At 43.6% G+C, this 21,854-nt stretch overlaps 1 protein-coding gene across 1 annotated transcript in view; it reads left to right on the top strand.

The window, feature by feature from the left end:
- Window positions 1-21,854, top strand: part of rab5b (RAB5B, member RAS oncogene family) — a 62,789-nt gene that overhangs the window by 23,542 nt on the left and 17,393 nt on the right. Inside the window, exons 2-3 of the mRNA XM_067987819.1 lie at window positions 16,578-16,845; window positions 19,747-19,898. Of these exons, the coding sequence (XP_067843920.1) occupies window positions 16,686-16,845; window positions 19,747-19,898 (312 nt within the window). The 5' untranslated portion in view covers window positions 16,578-16,685. The remainder of the gene's footprint in view (window positions 1-16,577; window positions 16,846-19,746; window positions 19,899-21,854) is intronic.

The raw sequence follows: 21,854 nt of genomic DNA, 5'->3' as shown, positions 1-21,854 counted from the left end.
TGGAGATAGATACCAATTGGGAAGATAAACCTAATCATAAGGCAAGTGGCTGCAGGATGTACAGTGACACCAATACAGTGATATCAATGATTTAGACTTAAATGTAGGGGGTGTGATTAAGAAGTTTGCAGATGATACAAAAATTGGTCGTGTGGTTGATAATGAGGAGGAAAGTTGTAGACTGCAGGAAGATATCAGTGGACTGGTCAGGTGGGCAGAAAAGTGGCAAATGGAATTCAATCCAGAGAAGTATGAGGTAATGCATTCGGGGAGGGCAAACGAGGCAAGGGAATTCACAATAAATGGTAGGATACTGAGAGGTGTAGAGGAACAGAGGGACCTTGGAGTGCATGGCCACAGATCCCTAAAGGTGGTAGGACTGATAAATAAGGTGGTTAAGAAGGCATACAAGATACTTTCCTTTATTAGCTGAGACATAGAATATAAGAGCAGGGAGGTTATTCTCGAACTGTATAAAACACTAGTTAGGCCACAGCTTGAGTACTGCGAACAGTTCTGGTCACCATATTACAGGAAAGATGTGATTGCACTAGAGAGAGTACAGAGGAGATCTACGAGGATGTTGCCTGGACTGGAGAATTTTAGCTATGAGGAAAGATTGGATAGGCTGGGGTTGTTTTCTTTGGAACAGAGGAGGCTGAAGGGAGATTTAATTGAAGTGTTTAAAATTATGAGTGGCCTAGATTGGATGGATAGGAAGGACCTATTTCCCTTTGCAGAGAGGTCAATAACCAGGGGGCATAGATTTAAAGTAATTGGTAGAGGGATTAGAGGGGAGTTGAGGAGAAATTTTTATCACCCAGAAGGGTGGTGGGGGTCTGGAACTCAGGCCTGAAAGGGAGGCAGAAACCCTCATTGCATTTAAAGGGTACTTGGATGTGCACTTGAGGTGTCGTATCCTGCAAGGCTACGGACCAAGAGCTGAAAAGTGGGATTAGGCTGGATAGCTCTTTTTCGGTCGGCACAGACATGATAGGCCGAATGCCCTCCTTCTGTGCCGTAAATTGCTATGATTCCATGACACCTGATGTAAAGAATATGATAGTATTCCTTTGCCCATTCTTAGTAAACAAATGAACCACTGAACGATTACATGATACTAGTTGTTCTGTTAACGTGGGTGAACGATAATCAGTACTTAGAGGATGACCCACGTTTATGGTCTTACTAGATCAGTTAATGTACCATAGGCACGGTCTGACTAAATACTACTTTTAGTTGAGGGCAAAAGAAGCAGGAGTGTCATAAGAAATAGGAGCAGAAGTAGGCCACATGGAACTCCGAGCCTGCTCTGCCATTCAATAAGATCATGGCTGATCTTGGACCTCATCTCCACTTTCCCGCCTGATCACCATATCCCTAGAGTCCAAAAATCTATCGATCTCAGCCTTGAATATACTCAACGACTCAGCATCCACAGCTGTCTGAGGTAGAGAATTCCAAAGATTCACAACTCTCAGTGAAGAAATTTCTCTTCATCTCAGTCTTAAATGGCCGTCCCCTTATCCCGAGACTGTGCCCCCTAGCTCTAGATGCTCCAGCTGGGGGAAACAACCTCTCAGCATCTACCCTGTCAAGCCCCCTCAGAATCTTATATGTTTCAATGAGATCACGTCTCATTCTTCTAAGCTCCAGAGTATAGGCCCATTCTACTCAATCTCTCCTCATAGGACAACCCTTTCATCCCAGGAATCAATCTAGTGAACCTTTGTTGCACCGCCTCTATGCAAGTATATCCTTCCATAGGTAAGGAGACCAAAACTGTACACAGTACTCCAGGTGTGGTCCCTTTACAATTGCAGCAAGACTTCCTTACTCTTGTACTCAAACCCCTTTTGCAATAAAGACCAATATACCATTTGCCTTCCTAATTGTTTGCTGTACCCGCATGTTAATTTTCTGTGTTTTGTGGACAAGGACACCCAAATCCCTCTCAACACGAACATTTAATAGTTTCTCACCATTTAAGAAATATTCTGTTTTTCCATTCTTCCTACCAAAGTGAATAAACTCACATTTCCCCACATTATGCTCCATCTGCCACCTTCTTGCCCACTCATTTAACCTGTCTATATCCCTTTTTCAGACTCTTTGTGTCCTCACAACTTGCCTTCCCACTTTGCTTTGTATCAACAAACTTGGATACATTACACTCAGTCCCTTCATCTAAGTCATTAATATAGTTTGTAAATAGCTGAGGCCCCAGCACTTGCAGCACCCCACTAGTAACAGCCTGCCAACCTGAAAATGACCCGTTTATTCCTAATGTCTGTTTTTTGTCCGTTGTATATTCTGCATTAATATAAATACTCCTATCATAATGTGTATGTTAACTCAACTTCTTTAAGAAATGTGTTTATTAAGTTTGTGCTCCTCCCCGAGCCCTAATCTCTGCCTGGGATTGGGCCTTTGGTTTATGTCCAATGTCAGTGTCCTTGCTGCTAGTATGGCAGCTTTCTACTGTGGCCCTGAGCAACACCTCCTGACCCCTCAAAGTCTCTCCATCATCTACACGGCTCAATTCAGGAGTGTGATGGAATACTCAACACTCGCCTGGGTGGGTGCAGTTGCAACAACACTCAAGAACCTTGACACCATCCGGGATAAATGAGTCTGCTTGTTTGGTGCCCCTGCACATGATTGCAATATCCATTCCCTCCACTACCACCACTGCACTGTGGCTGCACTGCAGCAACTTGTTAAGTTTATTTCGACAGCACTTCTTAGCCCCATGAGCTCTACTACCAAGAAGGAGAAGAGTAGTGACATCATGAGGAGACCGTCACCTTCAAGTCACATCTTGAATTGGACACATGCTGTATATTCTTCAATGTTGCTGAGTCAAAATCCTAAAATTCCCTACCTCCCACCAATGTGGGAACACCGTCACCACAAGGACTGCAGATTTTCAAGTAGAAGATCCATCATCACCTTCTCACGGCAGCGAGGGATGGAGAATAAATGCACCCTTGCCAACCCCGCCCACATCATTTTGGAAAAAATATTTTAAAAATCTGTTATTTTTAGAACAACTCTATTCCTGTCTGCTGACTCCTTCCTTGTTCTACCGCCAGCCAAGGCCACCTTAATACTGTGATTGTAAGTCGTTAGTATGGTATGTTTAATGCTAAAAATCAGTTTTAGGAGCAGAATGGGTTACGGGCAGGATATTGTGTCAGGACAGATCCAGCATTCATTCTTGTCCCATCTTCCTTTAGTGATGCCAATCCCCCCTGCCCCCCACCCCCCCATTCCCCTCTTTCCTCCTAGTACCACCAGACAACCTTCACCTGGTGCTGCCAGACCCTGGACCACCTCCCATTTCACTCAGTACCCCCAGTGCTGTAAGGTGCTAGAATCGTTTCCTTCCCTTCCCCCACCTTCCAGTACTGACAGGAATTCCACAATGAACCAAACCCCATATTCTACCTCCCAGGTTTCCCAAAGCCTGTAGTGCGACCGAACCTCAGGACCCCACGAACCTCTACTGCTGTTAAACCCCACACTCCTCCCTGCAGCTGCTAAGCCCAGGACCACTACCTCAGTGCTACCAATCCCCGGTACCCCCCCAAAGTGCTGCTAAATCCCATGACCTTCACCTCAGTGTTGCTAAATGGCAGGTACCTAACTTCAACCTGGTACATCTTGCTGAATACCTTGTTTTGTATCCTGGGCTTTAAAAACATAAGAGATAAAAATTAAGTATGTTGATGAAGAAACATAATCAAAACCACTAGTTTAGTTTTCATAGCAAATGAACAGAATTGTGCAATTCTATCCCGAAACCATTGCTAAAAATCCCTGAACAACATGTCGTACTGTATGGGACAACGCACACCATAAAGTATATAAGTCTACTCCTCTTATTTCAAGGTCGCTTAATTCAAATCATTGGGTAATTCCATCTCTTTAGCACAAAAAAAAGCTTTCAATTATCAGGCATATACCGTATCCTTTAATTCACAGTGAGCAGTGCCACAGCAGGTGTACTAGGATATCCATTTATTATGTTAGACAAAACGTTCGTTAATCACATACCAGTTGTCACTCTTTTGCTTAAGCTGGCCTAACTTTATACTGCAAGAAAATGTAACTGTTCTAAGTAAATAGTCTTAGGTCACTCAGAGTTTAATTGTTTCATAAGGGAATGTTACAGATATGATTGTGCTTGTTGGTTTCATAGAGTCATAGAGTCATAGAGTTATACAGCACGGATAGAGGCCCTTCGGCCCATCGTGTCCGCGCCGGCCATCAAGCCCTGTCTACTCTAATCCCATATTCCAGCATTTGGTCCGTAGCCTTGTATGCTATGACATTTCAAGTGCTCATCCAAATGCTTCTTGAATGTTGTGAGGGTTCCTGCCTCCACAGCCCTTTCAGGCAGTGAGTTCCAGACTCCAACCACCCTCTGGGTAAAAAAGTTCTTTCTCAAATCCCCTCTAAACCTCCCGCCTTTTACCTTGAATCTATGTCCCCTTGTTATAGAACCCTCAACGAAGGGAAAAAGCTCCTTAGTATCTATCCTATCTGTGCCACTCATAATTTTGTACACCTCAATCATGTCCCCCCTCAGCCTCCTCTGCTCCAAGGAAAACAAACCCAATCTTCCCAGTCTCTCTTCATAGCTGAAGCGCTCCAGCCCTGGTAACATCCTGGTGAACTAGTCTGAACAACCTCAGTGTCACATTGGCCTGGAATAGCTGTGGGAGTTCTAGGATGGAAACCCCAGAGAAACAATGTATATTGATAGAAATGACCCTCACGTCAATCTCCAGGGTTTTCGCCAATCTCCCGCTGGAGTTATAGCAGGAGATCAGGAGAATCCCATAGAAATTCAGCACCGTTAGCTTCTTCCTAACGCAATGGGGGTAATTTTAAAACAGAGCCGGAAAGGGGGCGGGGGGGTCAATTTGAGGTTGGGAAACCCATTAGAACGGGTTTCCCGGATGTCCTTACGATTTTGACGTAAGAACGTCTTTTATTTTTTTCTGTCGGTTTCCTGTCCGACTGACCGGCTGATTGACAGGCTGGTCTCAGTCGGATGGGAGACCAGCCAGGGAGAGGACGTGTTCAAGTAAGTCTGCAGGTAAGTCTTTGTTTGCATGGATTGGGGGGGGGGGCGCATGGGTGGACAAAGGGCACTGGTGGGCAAGGGGGTCGTGAGTCATGGGGGATGGGATTGGGGGTCAGTCACGGAGGTGGGGGGTGGTGGAGAAGAGGGCCCGGGATCGGGGGACATTCCGGGGGTCTGTGATCGTTGAGGGGGAGCACTGGGGGTCGGCGTCTGAGGGAGATGATCAGGGTCGGAGGATCGCGGTCGGAGGGGGAGAATCGGGGTCGGGGATCCGCGATCATTCGTGGGTTAGTGCAGGTAGGCTTCTTGGGCCTGGGGGAAGATCTCCTGCTCCTCCGGGCCCACAAGCTGTGCCTTTCTAAGCGCCTACCTGTTAGTCTAGGGACTTCTCGCCTCTTTTCACGAAGTGTAAAACAGAAGGCCCGGGAATCCGGCTCACCAGGATTGAAATTGGGAATTAGTGAAAAAGGAGGCCTGAAGCCTCCTTGAAAACTTTTAAGGCCTGACCCCCCTCCTGGGAGGGGGTTGGTCGGCCGCCCCTTGTCCCGCCCCCGTGAAAACCGGAAATGGGCGGGTTGGGGCGGCTCTGAAATGGTGGCAATTTCCAATGACCCCCGCCCCCAACCCACCCGTTTTTTAAATTTTAAAATCGAGCCTATTGTTTTCTTTAAAAAAAAGTTTCTTCTGCATCGACAGAATGTTGAAATGAAGATAGGTCAGAGTTCTGCCCTTCAAAAATATTTATTGAACAGGTAGCAGAATTTTTTTTTACAAATTTTGGCGTATAATATTAACATTGTAGGCATGTTTATTGAAAATCACACTAAAACTAACAGAAATATTTTTAACATTGGTGTAAATGTATTTTCAAGAATCTGATTCAAAAATTAGATTTTTCTCTTATTGTGTTAGTGGTAAAGGGTCACCTGGGTGGGCCAGACAGAGGAAAATTGGGCGGGAAGCATTGCACACCTCTAGTCAAGCCCAGCACATTTTCATCCATTAATTTAAATAGATGGAAAATCAGTAGGAATGTTACATGCATGTGATCCCCTCCACTTGATGTTTCTCTACGCGCTGCATTAGATGACCTTTTACGCCCAAGCACATTATGAGGAAATTCTGCTTCGATATACAGAAATTTTAAATTTAAAATGCTCATCTAAGTAGAGTATCTTCATTTTCTGAATTAAATTCTCAACTAAGAAGCACCCAGCATTTTAAGAATGTTTTGTATCTGTAACAAACTGTGGTGTTTGTAGTGTGCATGTACAGACCTACCTTTTTTAATATAAACCTAACAAATCACTGATGGACGCTGCTCCCGTTAAGTCAGGGGATGTGTTTTTCTATCAGGTCAGGAACATTATACCGTGTAAAGTGTAGGTTTGGGTCCCTCTAAGACTACACAACCTATTTGCTGTTGGAAAAACATTGGGTTCATACCGGGATCAATTAAGAGTCTGCAACTGCTATGTAAACATTGGGTGAGGTCATACAGATGCAGACATAGGCATTTAAAGTGGAAAATGTGACAACAGGAAGTAAGCTTTTAATAGACAGGAAGTGCGTGCAGGTATTTAATATATAAATTTATAATAATATGTGCCTATGTGCTGAATTCACCCAAAATCCCCCCAAAAACTGTACGTGAAATATCTTATTTCTAGTGTTCAAATGGCAGCAGGCCTTGAATGGGGACTAATTTGCGGCACTGGTTGGGAGGAATCGCTTAAGGACAAAAAAAATGTAAAAGTCATGTGTTGCTGTACTTCAAATAGTTAAAAATTACAGGAATGTACACGAGATGTAAAGATCTAATTGATCAGTGCTGGAGGTGCTTGAAACCCCCGCTGGATTGCTGTGTCAACAGAGCCAGCTCGTGATTAGTTTGTGTGCGTGTGTATTTTAAATTGGCTTGTTCCAATTTCCCCATAAAAAGCTAAAGGTTAGCAGTTTTAGGGAACCAAGACTGCAAACTTAGTGAGTCATATCTACAGTATATAGGCCCTTTAATTATGTTATGGTAAGCAATAAATGTGTAAGCATTTAATAGTTGCTTGGCACTCCTTTTAAAAACAGAATTATAATCTGATCTGTTTTCAGGAAGCCGGAAACTTCATCACAGATTGCTAAGTAACAAAAACGTTACAGAATTAGGTACGGCCCTGGTTGCCTGGTAGAGTGGTAACATTTTGAAGACGGGATGGATGCAGCACACATTAATTGTTTGAAGTAGGCACTGCTGCACAGAATAACATTCAGACCACAGAACATGCTTTTTGTTTTCTACAGCTTGCAGCACTCCATGAACGTAGACATGATCTATAAATAAATCATGTAAACGTAAACGGAACAGCTTACAGCATGTGCAGAATGCTGCCTGTTCAGAATGTTGTGAATAAGTTGAAAAATCTCGTCTCTTTTTCAGGAACCTGTGCCACAAGGCTGATCCATATCAATCATTTTTTTTTAACTAGGCCACATGAGTATGTGTAATGGATTTTTGTGGATACGGTGATACTAAAACGTATTTAGAAACCATTTTGATCCAAGATTGTACCATTTTGTTCCAAGATTATATTATAATGTGTGATATTAATTCAATTTTATGTTTCTGAATTGCAAGCAAACTCCAAGTCAGAATTCACCAAAAGGAGGGGTTGTTTTATTATTATTGTTTGTTCACTGGATCTACCACGTGGGCAAGGTCATACTTAATGTCCATCCCTAGTTGCCCTGAGAAGATGAGGGTGGTGGGCTGCCACCTTGAACCGCTGCGGTGCTTATAGTGATAATACTGCCACGATGGTGTTGGGGAATTCTAAGATTACGACCCAACGACTGTATATGTCCAAGTCAGGATGGTGTGTGACTCAAGAGGGGAATTTGGAGGCTATGGTGTTCCCATGATATTGCTGCTCTTGTCCTTCTTGGTGATAGAGGTCGCACTGCCAGCAGGTGCTGTTGAAGTAAGCTTGATGAGTTTTTGCAGTGCATCCTATCGATAGGGAGTGTCAAACTCATTTTATATGGTGGGCCTGATCCAAATCCTGGCACTTAGCACAGGCCACGTTCAGCAAAAGTTATTAAAATAAAAATAGATAAAGATAAACCATATTGCTACTTACTTACATTTAGATTTTATTTTTAGAAATATTTCTATAAGACTCGTAGGTTTTTAAATGGCTTTCTGCAATTTAAATTTCTTCTGATGGTTATTCTGAATTAACACCAACATAGTAATATGCTCAATTTATGCCCATGGTTGGTAAAATCAGCATAAATTGCTAAATCATGGATACTCGCAAAAGTGTAAAAATGCTTGGTGTTATGGTACTTCTTTGGTACACAATTAGTTGCTTTGTTTTATTCACTCATGCACAGGTGTTGGCATGTAACCCCAGGTTGCTCTGCTGCCAGGCAAATCCATCAAGTATTATGCTTAGGTTAGAAAAAAAGTGTCATCTATTTATTGAATACTTGTGTATTTATATAAATTGGAATTAAACTTTTATAACTAGAGCTTCAGTCAGACAGCAGCAGTGTTTGTCTTGCGGGGGCCCTGTGCAAAGGTTTGATTTGGGACTCCTACCTTTTACTAGACAGGAATGGAAACATAGGTCTGATTTATTGCGACACATCTTTGGCCAGTGTCTGAGATCTCCGTGGGCAAATGATGAGTGGCCTGAAGTCCGAATAAATGTAATTGTTAGTGTTTCATAAGCCAGGCCTCACTTTCCCATTTGTTTAGGTTGGGCCCTGCAGTCGGTCTGAAGGGGCTGATGAGACTGGTGTTACCATAGCTCTGAGTCCCACATTGTCAGTGCCCTGGGCCCAGCTGCTGCCGTTTTCTGTGCACCCAAAGTAAGCCAAGGAAATCTGTCTCTTTCTAAAGCAGCGGCCTTCCTGATCACGTGCGTTTGGACTCGAGGCCAGTGTGAACGGCTTCATTTCAACCTAGCTTGTTGCATGTTTGTCCCCGTAGTGTTGAATGCTAAACTAGTCGGGCAGTGTCAGCTCTGCTGCTTTACTATTGGTTGATATGATTATCAATCCTAAAGCTCCGGTTACCAGGTTATGTTGTGGCCTTAGTGCTCCAGGTCTTAGTCAGAAAGAAGCTTCATAGAGCCGCTCGGGGGCCTCTGAATGCAGGGCGGATGAATTTGTTCCGTGGGCTAGATCCGGCCCAAGGGCCGTAGGTTTAACACTGCTGCTGTAGATTGACCAACTAAAGCTGCGGTATGTACTATGATGGAATGGGTGGATATTGGCAGGGGCACCAATCAAGCATACTTCTCTATCCTGGTTGGCGTCAAGCTTTGAGCATTGTGGCCGCATCCATCCAGGTGAATGGTGGATATTCCATGACACTCCTAGCTTGAGCCTTGTATTTGGTAGAGGTTTGGAGGGGTCAGGAGGTAAGCCACTCATCTATAATACCCAGATTCTACCCTGCTTTTGTAGACATGATGTTGATATGCCTTGTCCAGTTAAGCTTCTGGCTAATAGCGTCCCCCAAGATATTGATGGTGGGGACTCGGCAGTGGTGGTGCTTTTGAAGGTTGGGGGAGGCGGTTGGTCAATTTCTTGTTGGAGATAGTCATTACCTGCCACTTGTCAGTCCACACCTGGACGTTGACTAGGTCTTGTTCTAGTCTGAATAGGCTCCTTCATTTTCAGAGGAGTTGTGAATGTAGCTGAACACTATAGAATTGTCAACGAGCAAGCCCAATCCTTATAATGGAGGGAAGGTCATTGATGAATCAGCTGAAGATGGTTGGGCCAAGGACACAGCCTTGCAGCAATGATTGACCTTGGTAACTAAAACTGTCTTCCTGCAGCCACTGGAGGATTTTCTCTTTGACCCACATTGGCTTCAGTTTTTAATTTGCGTGTTTTGATTTGGGCCATTGTGAAAAAGTAGTTCTGTACTTTTCTGTATTTTTGTTAGCCTTTGTAATTGAGCTTGTGAAACAAACATTGCGTCTTTAACAAGAGTGGCTATTAAAACAGACACTCCAACATATTTAAAAGGGAATTGGATAGGTATTTGAAAAAGAAGAATTAAAAGGATGGGGGGAAAGAAAAAGGAAATGGGATTAGATAGTTTCAGTTGAAGAGCTAGCACTGGTACAGGCCCACTGGCTACTTTTCCTAATGACTAGTAGATAATTGCACTGCTTGATGTGAAACTGAGCCTATACACCTGGTCCCAAATTTGATTCCTGGTCTGGTCTGAATTAGCGGATTAGGGTCGTGGACATTTAACTGAACAAAATAAGGTGCAGTATGTCATGCATTACTTGTTAAAACTGACACTTTCACAGAAAGAAAGAAAGTTACACTACATGCTCTTCATTTTCATAGAAACATAGAAAGATTTATGGCACAGAAGGAGGCCATTCAGTCTACCGTGTCGGTCAAAAAAGAGCTAGCCAGCCTAATCCCACTTTCCAGCACTTGGTCCGTAGGTTATGGCATTTCAAGTGCATAGCCAAGTACTTTTTAAATGTGATGGGGGTTTCTGCCTCTACCACCCTTTCAAGTAGTGATTTCCAGACCCCTACCACCCTCTGGGTGAAAAAAATTTTCCTCAGCTCCCCTCTAATACTTCTACCAATTACTTTAAATCTATGCCCGCCTGGTTATTGATGTCTCTGCTAAGGGAAATAGGCCCTTCCTATCCACTCTATCTGGACCCCTCATAATTTTATATACCTCAAATAAATCTCCCCTCAGCCTCTGTTCCAAAGAAAACAACCCCAGCCTATCCAATCTTTCCTCATAGCTAAAATTCTCCAGTCCTGGCAACATCCTCGTAAATCTCCTCGGTAGCCTCTCTAGTGCAATCACATCTTTCCTGTAATGTGGTGACCAGAACTGTACGCAGTACTCAAGCTGTGGCCTAACTAGTGTTTTATACAGTTCTAGAATAACCTCCCTGCTCTTACTTTCCTTTATAAGCTGAGACATAGAATATATCTCGTATGCCTTCTTAACCACCTTATCTACCTGTCCTGCTACCTTGAGGGATCTGTGGCCATGCACTCCAAGGTCCCTCGCTTCCTCTACACCTCTCCGTATCCTCCCATTTATTGTGTATTCCCTTGCCTTGTTTGACCTTCCCAAATGCATTACCTCACACTTCTCTGGATTGAATTCCATTTGCCACTTTTCTGCCCACTTGACCAGTCCATTGATATCTTCCTGCAGTCTTCAGCTTTCTGCCTCACTATCAACCACACAGCCAATTTTGGTGGTATCTACAAACTTCTTAATCATGCCCCCTACATTTAAGTCTAAATCATTAATATATACCATAAAAAGCAAGGGACCTAGTACTGAGCCCTGCAGAACCCCACTGGAAACAGCCTTCCACTCACAAAAACACCCGTCGACCATTACCCTTTGCTTCCTGCCACTGAGCTAATTTTGGATCCAATTTGCCACTTTCCCTTGGATCCCATGGGCTTTTTGCCAGTCTGCCATGTGGGACTTCGCTAAATTCCTGCCAATTTTCTTCTCCCATCATCTCCTTTCCTGGAGAAGTTGACTCCCTTTTTAAATTGAATTATCAAGTTTATTTTTCCCTGTTAATCAGTATCCAGGGTTGAAGAGGCAGCATTGTCTGTCCTTCCTGTTCTAAAGCTGTTTGCTGGGGTTGGAGGATTCAGAAGTGACCCAGGATGATTCTCCTCTGCGTGGGAGAGCGGAGCATTGCTCACTATTTTCCCATAGTCACTGCCGAGATTGGGAACTCCTAACATTTAGGATTGCACGTGTACACCGATTTCCCACAGCTCCGTGAGACAGCAAGTTGAGGTTCTAGCACACTGCACCACCAGCATAAAGTGAATGTTAACTCTGTAAAAACTGTTTTAAATATGTAAACACTGCAGAATACTTTCCGTACTGATCCCTCCTTGAGAAAGTGCAGCCTTAATAATCACTAAAATCAATCTTATTCACTTTTGAACCACATATGGCTGATTTTTTTCTAAATTAAAATATTTATGTATGGAACAAGCAAAATTCAAACTGACAGGATTAGCATTTTTTGTTCCAGTAAAGCCTGTAATACTTCTATAAGTAAAACTGAAACGATGATTCACGTCAAAGGTTGTGTAAATGTAATTAAGCAACTTTTTAACTCTCGGGCAGAACAGGAGCCTTGGTTCTGCCTGTTCTTGTTTGCTGTGTGGTTTATATGTTCCTTTTTTCCCTCAAGTTTTGATAAAAGTCCCTCTGTGCCAGCATGCTGAATGCTTGCTAAACTTTAACAGGAGGTTAAGTGGAATGATTACCGTGCGTTTTTGCAAAAGAACTAACTAGGTCAGTGTTGACATTGGAATTGTTGGACACAAGTGGAAATATGTGAAGCAGTTTGCTCACTGCAGATTGGCTATTCTACGTTGCAATTGTCAAAGTTCCTTAATTGCGGGGATTTTTTTTCTCTTCGGCACCAGGGCTTTCGCTGAGACGATGGATAAGTGATCCTGGTCATCTCCATAGCCTCTACCAATGTTGCCCTTTAGACACCCGCAGTGTTGGAGGTGGAACCTGTGGTGATTTTTCCCCTCTTTCTCCCTTAAGCCATTCAGGCACTTTATTTCCTCATAATGCTGATCCGAATGACTCAGGTGAGATTGGGATCCAGGAAAGCCAAATGTGTTGGCACGTGAAGTTTGGATTTAAATCAGGACCGGTATCAGTGCTTGAATGCAGATGAACCATTACTAATCCAGTAACTTTGACAACCAGCTAGCACCACAGTGAGAAAAACAAGCCTGGATAGTTAGATTTATCATAGTCTGGATCAAATTCCATTTGATTGTCCAGTGCCACTGAGCCTTGTTATTAGAAAAATCAGCAATTTGAAATTTAATATGAATATTCAAGAGCTAGTGTTTAAATCTAAAATTCCTGTTTTTACAGGATATTTAACGTGATTGAACAGCCTGTTTACCGTCTGGGAGTACTTTACCCTGATTTCTGTGTTAAAAATGGAAAATTATTCGATTCCCTGCCATAATATGTAGAGGGGGAGGGGGGTGATGGAAACACTTCAAAATGTACATGTTTACCAGTTGGAGATGGTTCACTGAAATGAATGCGATCAAGTCTGGTTTTGAGGATCACATGTACACCCCTGACTTTGCCAACTATCTGTTCAAAAGTAACCTTGAGCAGCATAGTGTAAATATTAGTGTAAACATTTGTAATTCATTCTCATTTGTACTGGATACATTAAAGTTGAGTAAGTCCACTTTACATTTTAGGTTCAAATCAATTCAATCGTAAGTAGTTCCTACAGAAATGGTGGTTGTTATTTACTTTTTTTTTTATTCGTTCATGGGATGTGGGTGTCACTGGCGAAGCCGGCATTTATTGCCCATCCCTAATTGCCCTTGAAAAGGTGGTGGTGAGCCGCTGTTAGGAAGGGAGTTCCAGGACTTCAACCCAGCAACGATGAAGGAACGGTGATATATTTCCAAAGCTGGATGGTGTGTGACTTGGAGGGGAACGTGCAGGTGGTGGTGTTCCCATGTACCTGCTGCTCTTGTCCTTCTAGGTGGTAGAGGTCGCGGGTTTGGGAGGTGCTGTCGAAGAAGCCTTGGTGAGTTGCTGCAGTGCATTCTGTGGATGGTACACACTGCAGCCACAGTGCGCCGGTGGTGAAGGAAGTGAATGTTTAGGGTGGTGGATGGGGTGCCAATCATGCAGGCTGCTTTGTCTTGGATGATGTCGAGCTTTTTGAGTGTTGTTGCAGCTGCACTCATCCAGGCAAGTGGAGAGTATTCCATCACACTCCTGACTTGTGCCTTGTAGATGGTGGAAAGGCTTTGGGGAGTCCGGAGGTGAGTCACTCGCTGCCCAGCCTCTGACCTGTGCTTGTAGCCACAGTATTTATATGGCTGGTCCAGTTAAGTTTCTGGTCAATGGTGACCCCCAGAATGTTGATGGTGGGGGATTCAGCGATGGTAATGCCGTTGAATGTCAAGGGGAGGTGGTTAGTCTCTCTCATGTTGGAGATGGTCATTGCCTGGCACTTGTCTGGTGCGAATGTTACTTGCCACTTATCAGCCCAATCCTGGATGTTATCCAGGTCTTACTGCATGCGGGCTCGGACTGCTTCATTATTTGAGGGGATGCGAATGGAACTGAATACTGTGCAATCATCAGCGAACATCCCCATTTCTGACCTTATGATGGAGGGAAGGTCATTGCTGAAGCAGCTGAAAATGGTTGGGCCTAGGACACTGCCCTGAGGTACTCCTGCAGCAATGCCCTGGGGCTGAGATGATTGGCCTCCAACAACCACTACCATCTTCCTTTGTGCTAGTTATGACTCCAGCCAGTGGAGAGTTTTCCCCCTGATTCCCATGACTTCAATTTTACTAGGGCTCCTTGGTGCCACACTCGGTCAAATGCTGCCTTGATGTCAAGGGCAGTCACTCTCACCTCACCTCTGGAATTCAGCTCTTTTGTCCATGTTTGGACCAAGGCTGTAATGAGGTCTGGAGCCGAGTGGTCCTGGCGGAACCCAAACTGAGCATCGGTGAGCAAGTTATTGGTGAGTAAGTGCCGCTTGATAGCACTGTCGACGACACCTTCCATCATTTTGCTGATGATTGAGAATAGACTGATGGGGCGGTAATTGGCCGGATTGGATTTGTCCTGCTTTTTGTGGACAGGACATTCCTGGGCAATTTTCCACATTGTCGGGTAGATGCCAGTGTTGTAGCTGTACTGGAACAGCTTGGCTAGAGGCGCAGCTAGTGCTGGAGCACAAGTCTTCAGCACTACAGCCAGGATGTTGTCGGGGCCCATAGCCTTTGCTGTATCCAGTGCACTCAGCCGTTTCTTGATATCACGTGGAGTGAATTGAATTGGCTTAAGACTGGCTTCTGTGATGGTGGGGATATCGGGAGGAGGCCGAGATGGATCATCCACTCGGCACTTCTGGCTGAAGATGGTTGCAAATGCTTCAGCCTTGTCTTTTGCACTCACGTGCTGGACTCTGCCATCATTGAGGATGGGGATGTTCATGGAGCCTCCTCCTCCCGTTAGTTGTTTAATTGTCCACCACCATTCACGACTGGATGTGGCAGGATGCAGAGCTTTGATCTGATCCGTTGGTTGTGGAATCGCTTAGCCCTGTCTATAGCATGTTGTTTCCGCTGTTTAGCATGCATGTAGTCCTGAGTTGTAGCTTCACCAGGTTGACACCTCATTTTTAGGTACGCCTGGTGCTGCTCCTGGCATACTCTTCTACACTCCTCATTGAACCAGGGTTAATTCCCTGGCTTGTTGGTAATGGTAGAGTGAGGAGTATGCCGGGCCATGAGGTTACAGATTGTGCTGGAATACAATTCTGCTGATGATGATGGTCCACAGCATCTCATGGATGCCCAGTTTTGAGCTGCTAGATCTGTTCTATCCCATTTAGAACGATGGTAGTGCCACACAACACGTTGGATGGTGTCCTCAGTGCGAAGACGGTTACTTCGTCTCCACGAGGACTGTGCGGTGGTCGCTCCTACCAATACTGTCATGGACAGATGCATCTGCGACAAGTAGATTGGTGAGGACGAGGTCAAGTAAGTTTTTCCCTCGTGTTGGTTCGCTCACCACCTGCCGCAGGCCCAGTCTGGCAGCTATGTCCTTCAGGACTCGGCCAGCTCGGTCAGTCGTGGTGCTACCGAGCCACTCCTGGTGATGGACGTTGAAGTCCCCCACCCAGAGTACATTCTGTGCCCTTGCTACCCTTAGTGCTTCCTCCAAGTGGTGCTCAACATGGAGGAGGACTGATTCATCAGCTGTATAATCTATTTTGTTTTTGAAACCTTTGCACATAGTTTCATAAACTAAATTATGTTGTGATTAGTTTTTTAAAATTCATGCAGCATGTATACTTGGGTTCAATTATAATATTGTACTGATTAATTTTTGTTAAACTGAGTGAAAGTTACATACTGAAGACTTGTGTGATCCTTGCAGATAGGAAGAATCGACATGTGAGGGTACTTCAGTTTAAGGGAAAATAAAAGTTCTACTGCAAATCTTTTTTGTTTAATAATTAAAACAATAGTGTGTTTTTGCTTGTTTAAAACAAATAAGAGTTCATTAAAGAGGTCTATTACATCATAGGCTTCATTTACATTGCAGCTGTAACTTCTATGCAAAGCAAATTCACTTCACACTAGTGCTGAGAAGTTACAATGTAAATCAGGGCCTAACTTGACTCTTGATTTACAGTACAACTTTAATATCAGTGGGAAGCAAAAGCAGTTTGCGCTGATGCTACAATTGTAGTATAATTACAGCCTTGAGAAGGGGTATTTCAGCAATGCATTGTGTTTCTGGATGAAAGTTTCCTATCTATCTCCAGCACTGTTGAATAGGTTTCAACAAATTTTTATTTGCTGTAGTACTTGAATTTTGTCTTTTGACAAGTTTTGCACCTTTATTTTTACAGCCCAGAAGTGGTCACTGAACAGCAACATCATAAAGATCTCTTCTTTCATGGTTGAGCAGTTGAAATATCATTAAAATTGGAACACTGAACATACAAATATAAGGGATCATGGCAAGCAGAGGAGCTTCTAGACCAAATGGTCTAGGCCTGACAAAGATCTGTCAGTTCAAGCTGGTTCTACTAGGAGATATGGCAGTGGGGAAATCAAGTTTAGTCCTGCGTTTTGTCAAAGGCCAGTTTGACGAATTCCAAGAGACAACAATTGGTGGTAAGTGTATTTTTAATATGCAGCGTTTGGAGTAAGTTATTAACACCTATCTAAGCTGTACCTAGGCCTTTGCAAAGCATGTTGCTTTTGGATTTTTTTTGTGGGGGGGTGGGTGGGAAATCCTATACTGCGCTGCACAAACATACCACCTGGTGTTTCAAGAGATGTTGAGGGGATGGATCTGCCCTTCCTCATATGGTGTGGATATTAGAGTGACAAGTATAACGTGGATGGAGTGGTGCAGAAACAAACAATCTTTTAACTTTATAGCCAAAGTGGCATAGTTATTGGTATTTTTGGTACAGGTTTGTTAACATTTATATAGAATTTAGGAACATACAAAAATGCATGGAAAAGACCATCTGGTCCATCAAGCCCATCCCATCCAGATGTGATGCAGCCATGTATATCATCAGCCCTCCCCTGCCTGTGGCCAATTTAGAAAAAAACATTGGGACTTTCCACTCTGAAGCCTCCTTCCCTCACCTTTCAAGGCAGTCAAGCAAGCTGCAGAAGATTGCTGTAACTTGTGAGAATCCCTATTCATAGCTACCAAGCAAACCTACCTTTCATAACTTCACATGTCTTCCTTTCTCAGGGAGTTTTTCAGCTCCCTCTGGGAGGACTGCAGAGAATCCATACTAATCACATAGTTTAATAATCTGAACCAGAGGGCAATGTTGAAAGAAATATTTCCTAGTATCTAACCTAACACTTCGCTTATGTATGTTATGTCCCCTAGAGCCCTTATCTCCATCTGTCTCAAATTAGCTATCGCCTTCATCATTTTGAAATCCTCAATGATATCTCCTCTATGCCTTTGTCTCTCAAATGAAAAAACACCCCAACACGTTGAGCATATCCTTAAATCTGTTCAGACCATGTTTTTCCATATGATAATGGAGCAAAATACTTAAGCAGCCTGATTTGTAATGTTGCTGATTGGTCCAAATTAACCACATGATACCATAAAGCCATTTGGATTCCAACATTGCGCCATACTGACCAAGTAACACTATGGCCCAAGAAAACATACAAACCAGCCATTTTGCACCCAAAAATAATGAAATAAAGCCAAGAGCTTGCTGAAGAAAAATAACTTAAAGTTAGGAGTGCATTGAAATTCCAGCTAAATTCCCAACTTTAATTATTTTTTTGAAGCACATGGTTGAGGAAAACAAACTAAAAGCAGAGCAGCATGGCAACCAGACCACAAGAAGTATGAGTGTACAGCAGATCATAACATAGCTGTGGAGTGGAGACAGCAAATTATGAACTAAAATAATATCAAAGAGACTGGCAAGGAATGAGCTCAGAGAGGGAGAAGAAAAGTTTGGAGGCAGAGGGCGTAAGCTGGGAAAGAGCATGTTCTGTTCCGATCACAACATGCTGAACACTACCCACCAGCAGCAGTAGGGAGAGGTAAGAGTTCAATCCATATAAATCTATGAGCAATGCCACAGGAGATCAACTAATATTCTTATGAAGACCTTTATTAGAAATATTTTTGAAACCATTTCTCCTATTGTTTACAATAGCAAAATCCAAGCCCATTCTGGTGAGCTGGCCCTGGGGTGAATTCAGTGATACTGGCAAAGGCCTTCAATCAGGCCACTTGACATTGTTCTTGGCCACTGCAGGCTATGTACTGACTGGGCACATTTAGGAGACTGGGGAGAGAATTTTTTTTCTGATGCTAATGACATTGGGTGGTTGATTTGGAATGGAGACAGAGCCTGATCATGTTGGGGAGTCGAATTAATTTACATGATGAATGAACAGCAGGATGTGCTTTACACATTGTATTTTTCCAGGGATGGCATCTAATTTTATAATATTATTCTCCTAACCGAGGAATGATCTGGTTTTGGACATGGAACTTTCAAATGATCTTACTCAAAAAGAAAAAGTGATGTCTGTAAAGTTTTTTCCCTAAATTAGAGATTTAAAAAAAGGCAGGCATTTATTATAGTGCTTTATCACATCTTTCAGAAATATCTCAAAGTACTTCACATAGTGAATCACTCCTGACTGTGACTATTATGTAGGCAACCATTTTCAGCAAGATTCCACAAATAACAATGAGGTGTTTTGATTGTGTTGCTTAAGAGCTGCATGTTGGCCAGGTCCTATTCTTCGAGTAGTTTTATGAGATTGTTAACTTTCACCTGAACCACCCAAATATGTGCCCTTAGAATGATGGCACTCCCTCAGTATTGCACATGATGTGGAGATGCCGGTGATGGACTGGGGTTGACATTCACCTGAAGAAGGAGGAAGCCTCCGAAAGCTTGTGAATTTTAAAATAAAATTGTTGGACTATAACTTGGTGTTGTAAAATTGTTTACAATCAGTATTGCACAGGAATGTCAGCCTAGATTGATTTTTCAGGATTTGATGTGGGGCGCACACCTACAACCTTCTGGCTAATAGGCAGGAGCACTATCAACTGAACCAAGCTGACACTAAAGAAATAGTCTGATTTGGAGAATAAATGACAAAGTAGGTTAGAACTTTGCCCTTTTATATCTCAGACAGATTGCATTGCAACTGGGATAAATCTTCAACATCCTATTGGTACTGTGCAACATTGCATTGTGCTGTAATTTTTTTGTTTCAGGTGCATAGTTGATCATATGGGACTGTGACAGCATTGAGCCAGAGCTCCACCATGTTGCACTACACTATAGGACGTGGTTTTGCATCCGCAATTATCTTACGTGGCAATGTCCCAGCCATGCTTTCAGCAGGCACTAAACAGGTTGCTAATTCTCTTGGTCTGGAAATGGTGCCTGGCATGGAGGGAAAACAAATACCTTTTTTTGAGGATGATGAACAATCTGTAAGAATCATTAGTTTGACTGTATAATATTAATCCAACTTTTTGTTTTTATTTTGCAGCTGCTTTTCTTGCTCAGTCAGTCTGTTTGGATGACACAACAGTGAAATTTGAGATTTGGGATACTGCTGGTCAGGAACGTTACCACAGTTTAGCACCAATGTATTACAGGGGGGCCCAAGCTGCCATAGTGGTATTTGATATCACAAAACAGGTAACAGCAGGCAACAGTTATTGAAATTTAACCCCTAATATTTCCTGGAAGGAGTAGCAATATTTAAAAGTTTTAAAATATATGACATGCTGTCAGAACTTCAGCAAGGGAGTTTCACATCCACCCACCAGGCAACAGTAACTGTTGTTATTTAAGTGTATGGTGGGTAAAAAGTCCATATATAAAAGCTGAGATTTGGATTTGTCTGGTAGTGCTAGTCATGTGTGTTTAATGTGCTTAACCAGAACGGTACCCTGGAAATTGGTAAGTACCATGGATTGGCATTGTAGATTAAGAGTTGGATTCACTATGAAGCCTGCCCTGTGCCAGGTTAGGCTTGGATTTTTAAATTCGGTTTATGTTTCTAGATAGGTTTAGAAGCTAGGATGGCTGAATCAAAATGATTTGATGTGTTAAGTACCAAAATTGTATGGCACATAAATACTGTAGATAGCTTTATTGTTCCATTGTTGAGAAAGTGGTGGTCTGTTTGGTTTGCCAATCTTCGATGGGCCACAGTTGGTCTCTCGGATTTAGAAAGTCGGATGGTAAACTTTGTTCCTCAGTGAGCCGTTGTGCTGCATGTTAGTGCACTAATCAAACATGTCACATTTAGTAAAGTTGTGTAGGCTGTAACCATACCTCTTGATAGAATGCACTACCTCTTATTTTCTGCTGTTCAGGGGCACTTCTCTTTCTCCCCCCACCCCCCAACACACACATTTTCTCCCATCCTCTTAAGAATACTTACATGCTGGCAAGTGGTTCCACAGGCATCTGCAGACTTTCAGTACTTGACCTAAGAGGGTTTTATTTATTTGTGTAACTACGTGAAGTGTTGGCAGGCTATTCAACTGTGGAGGGTGTCACAGCCAGGCCCCACCCTGTCCTTTTTTATTCGTTCATGGGATGTGGGCGTCGCTGGCAAGGCCAGCATTTATTGCCCATCCCTAATTGCCCTTGAGAAGGTGGTGGTGAGCCGCCTTCTTGAACCGCTGCTGTCCATGTGGTGAAGGTTCTCCCACAGTGCTGTTAGGAAGGGAGTTTCAGGATTTTGACCCAGCGACGATGAAGGAACGGCGATATATTTCCAAGTCGGGATGGTGTGTGACTTGGAGGGGAACGTGCAGGTGGTGGCGTTCCCATGTGCCTGCTGCTCTTGTACTTCTAGGTGGTAGAGGTCGCAGGTTTGGGAGGTGCTGTCGAAGAAGCTTTGGCGAGTTGCTGCAGTGCATCCTGTGGATGGTACACACTGCAGCCACTGTGCCCCTGTGTTGAAGGAAGTGAATGTTTAGGATGGTGGATGGGGTGCCAATCAAGCGGGCTGCTTTGTCCTGGATGGTGTCGAGCTTCGTGAGTGTTGTTGGAGCTGCACTCATCCAGGCAAGTGGAGAGTATTCCATCACACTCCTAACTTGTGCCTTGTAGATGGTGGAAAGGCTTTGGGGAGTCAGGAGGTGAGTCACTCGCCGCAGAATACCTGGCCTCTGACCTGCTCTTATAGCCACAGTATTTATGTGGCTGGTCCAGTTAAGTTTCTGGTCAATGGTGACCCCCAGGATGTTGATGGTGGGGGATTTGGCGATGGTAATGCCATTAAATGTCAAGGGGAGGTGGTTAGACTCTCTCTTGTAGGAGATGGTCATTGCCTGGCACTTGTCTGGCGCGAATGTTACTTGCCACTTATCAGCCCAAGCCTGGATGTTGTCCAGGTCTTGCTGCATGCGGGCTTTTTCTTTTTATTCGTTCACGGGATGTGGGCGTCACTGGCAAGGCCGGCATTGGACTGCTTCATTATCTGAGGGGTTGTGCATAGAACTGAACACTGTGCAATCATCAGAGAACATCCCCATTTCTGACCTTATGATGGAGGGAAGGTCATTGATGAAGCAGCTGAAGATGGTTGGGCCTAGGACACTGCCTTGAGGAACTCCTGCAGCAATGTCCTGGGGCTGA

Source organism: Heptranchias perlo, chromosome 7 (genome assembly GCF_035084215.1).
Source record: "Heptranchias perlo isolate sHepPer1 chromosome 7, sHepPer1.hap1, whole genome shotgun sequence".
In the NCBI taxonomy this organism is placed as follows: domain Eukaryota; kingdom Metazoa; phylum Chordata; class Chondrichthyes; order Hexanchiformes; family Hexanchidae; genus Heptranchias; species Heptranchias perlo.
The sequence above is the reverse complement of the archived record's forward strand: the minus strand, read 5'-3'. Positions and strand labels throughout refer to the sequence as shown.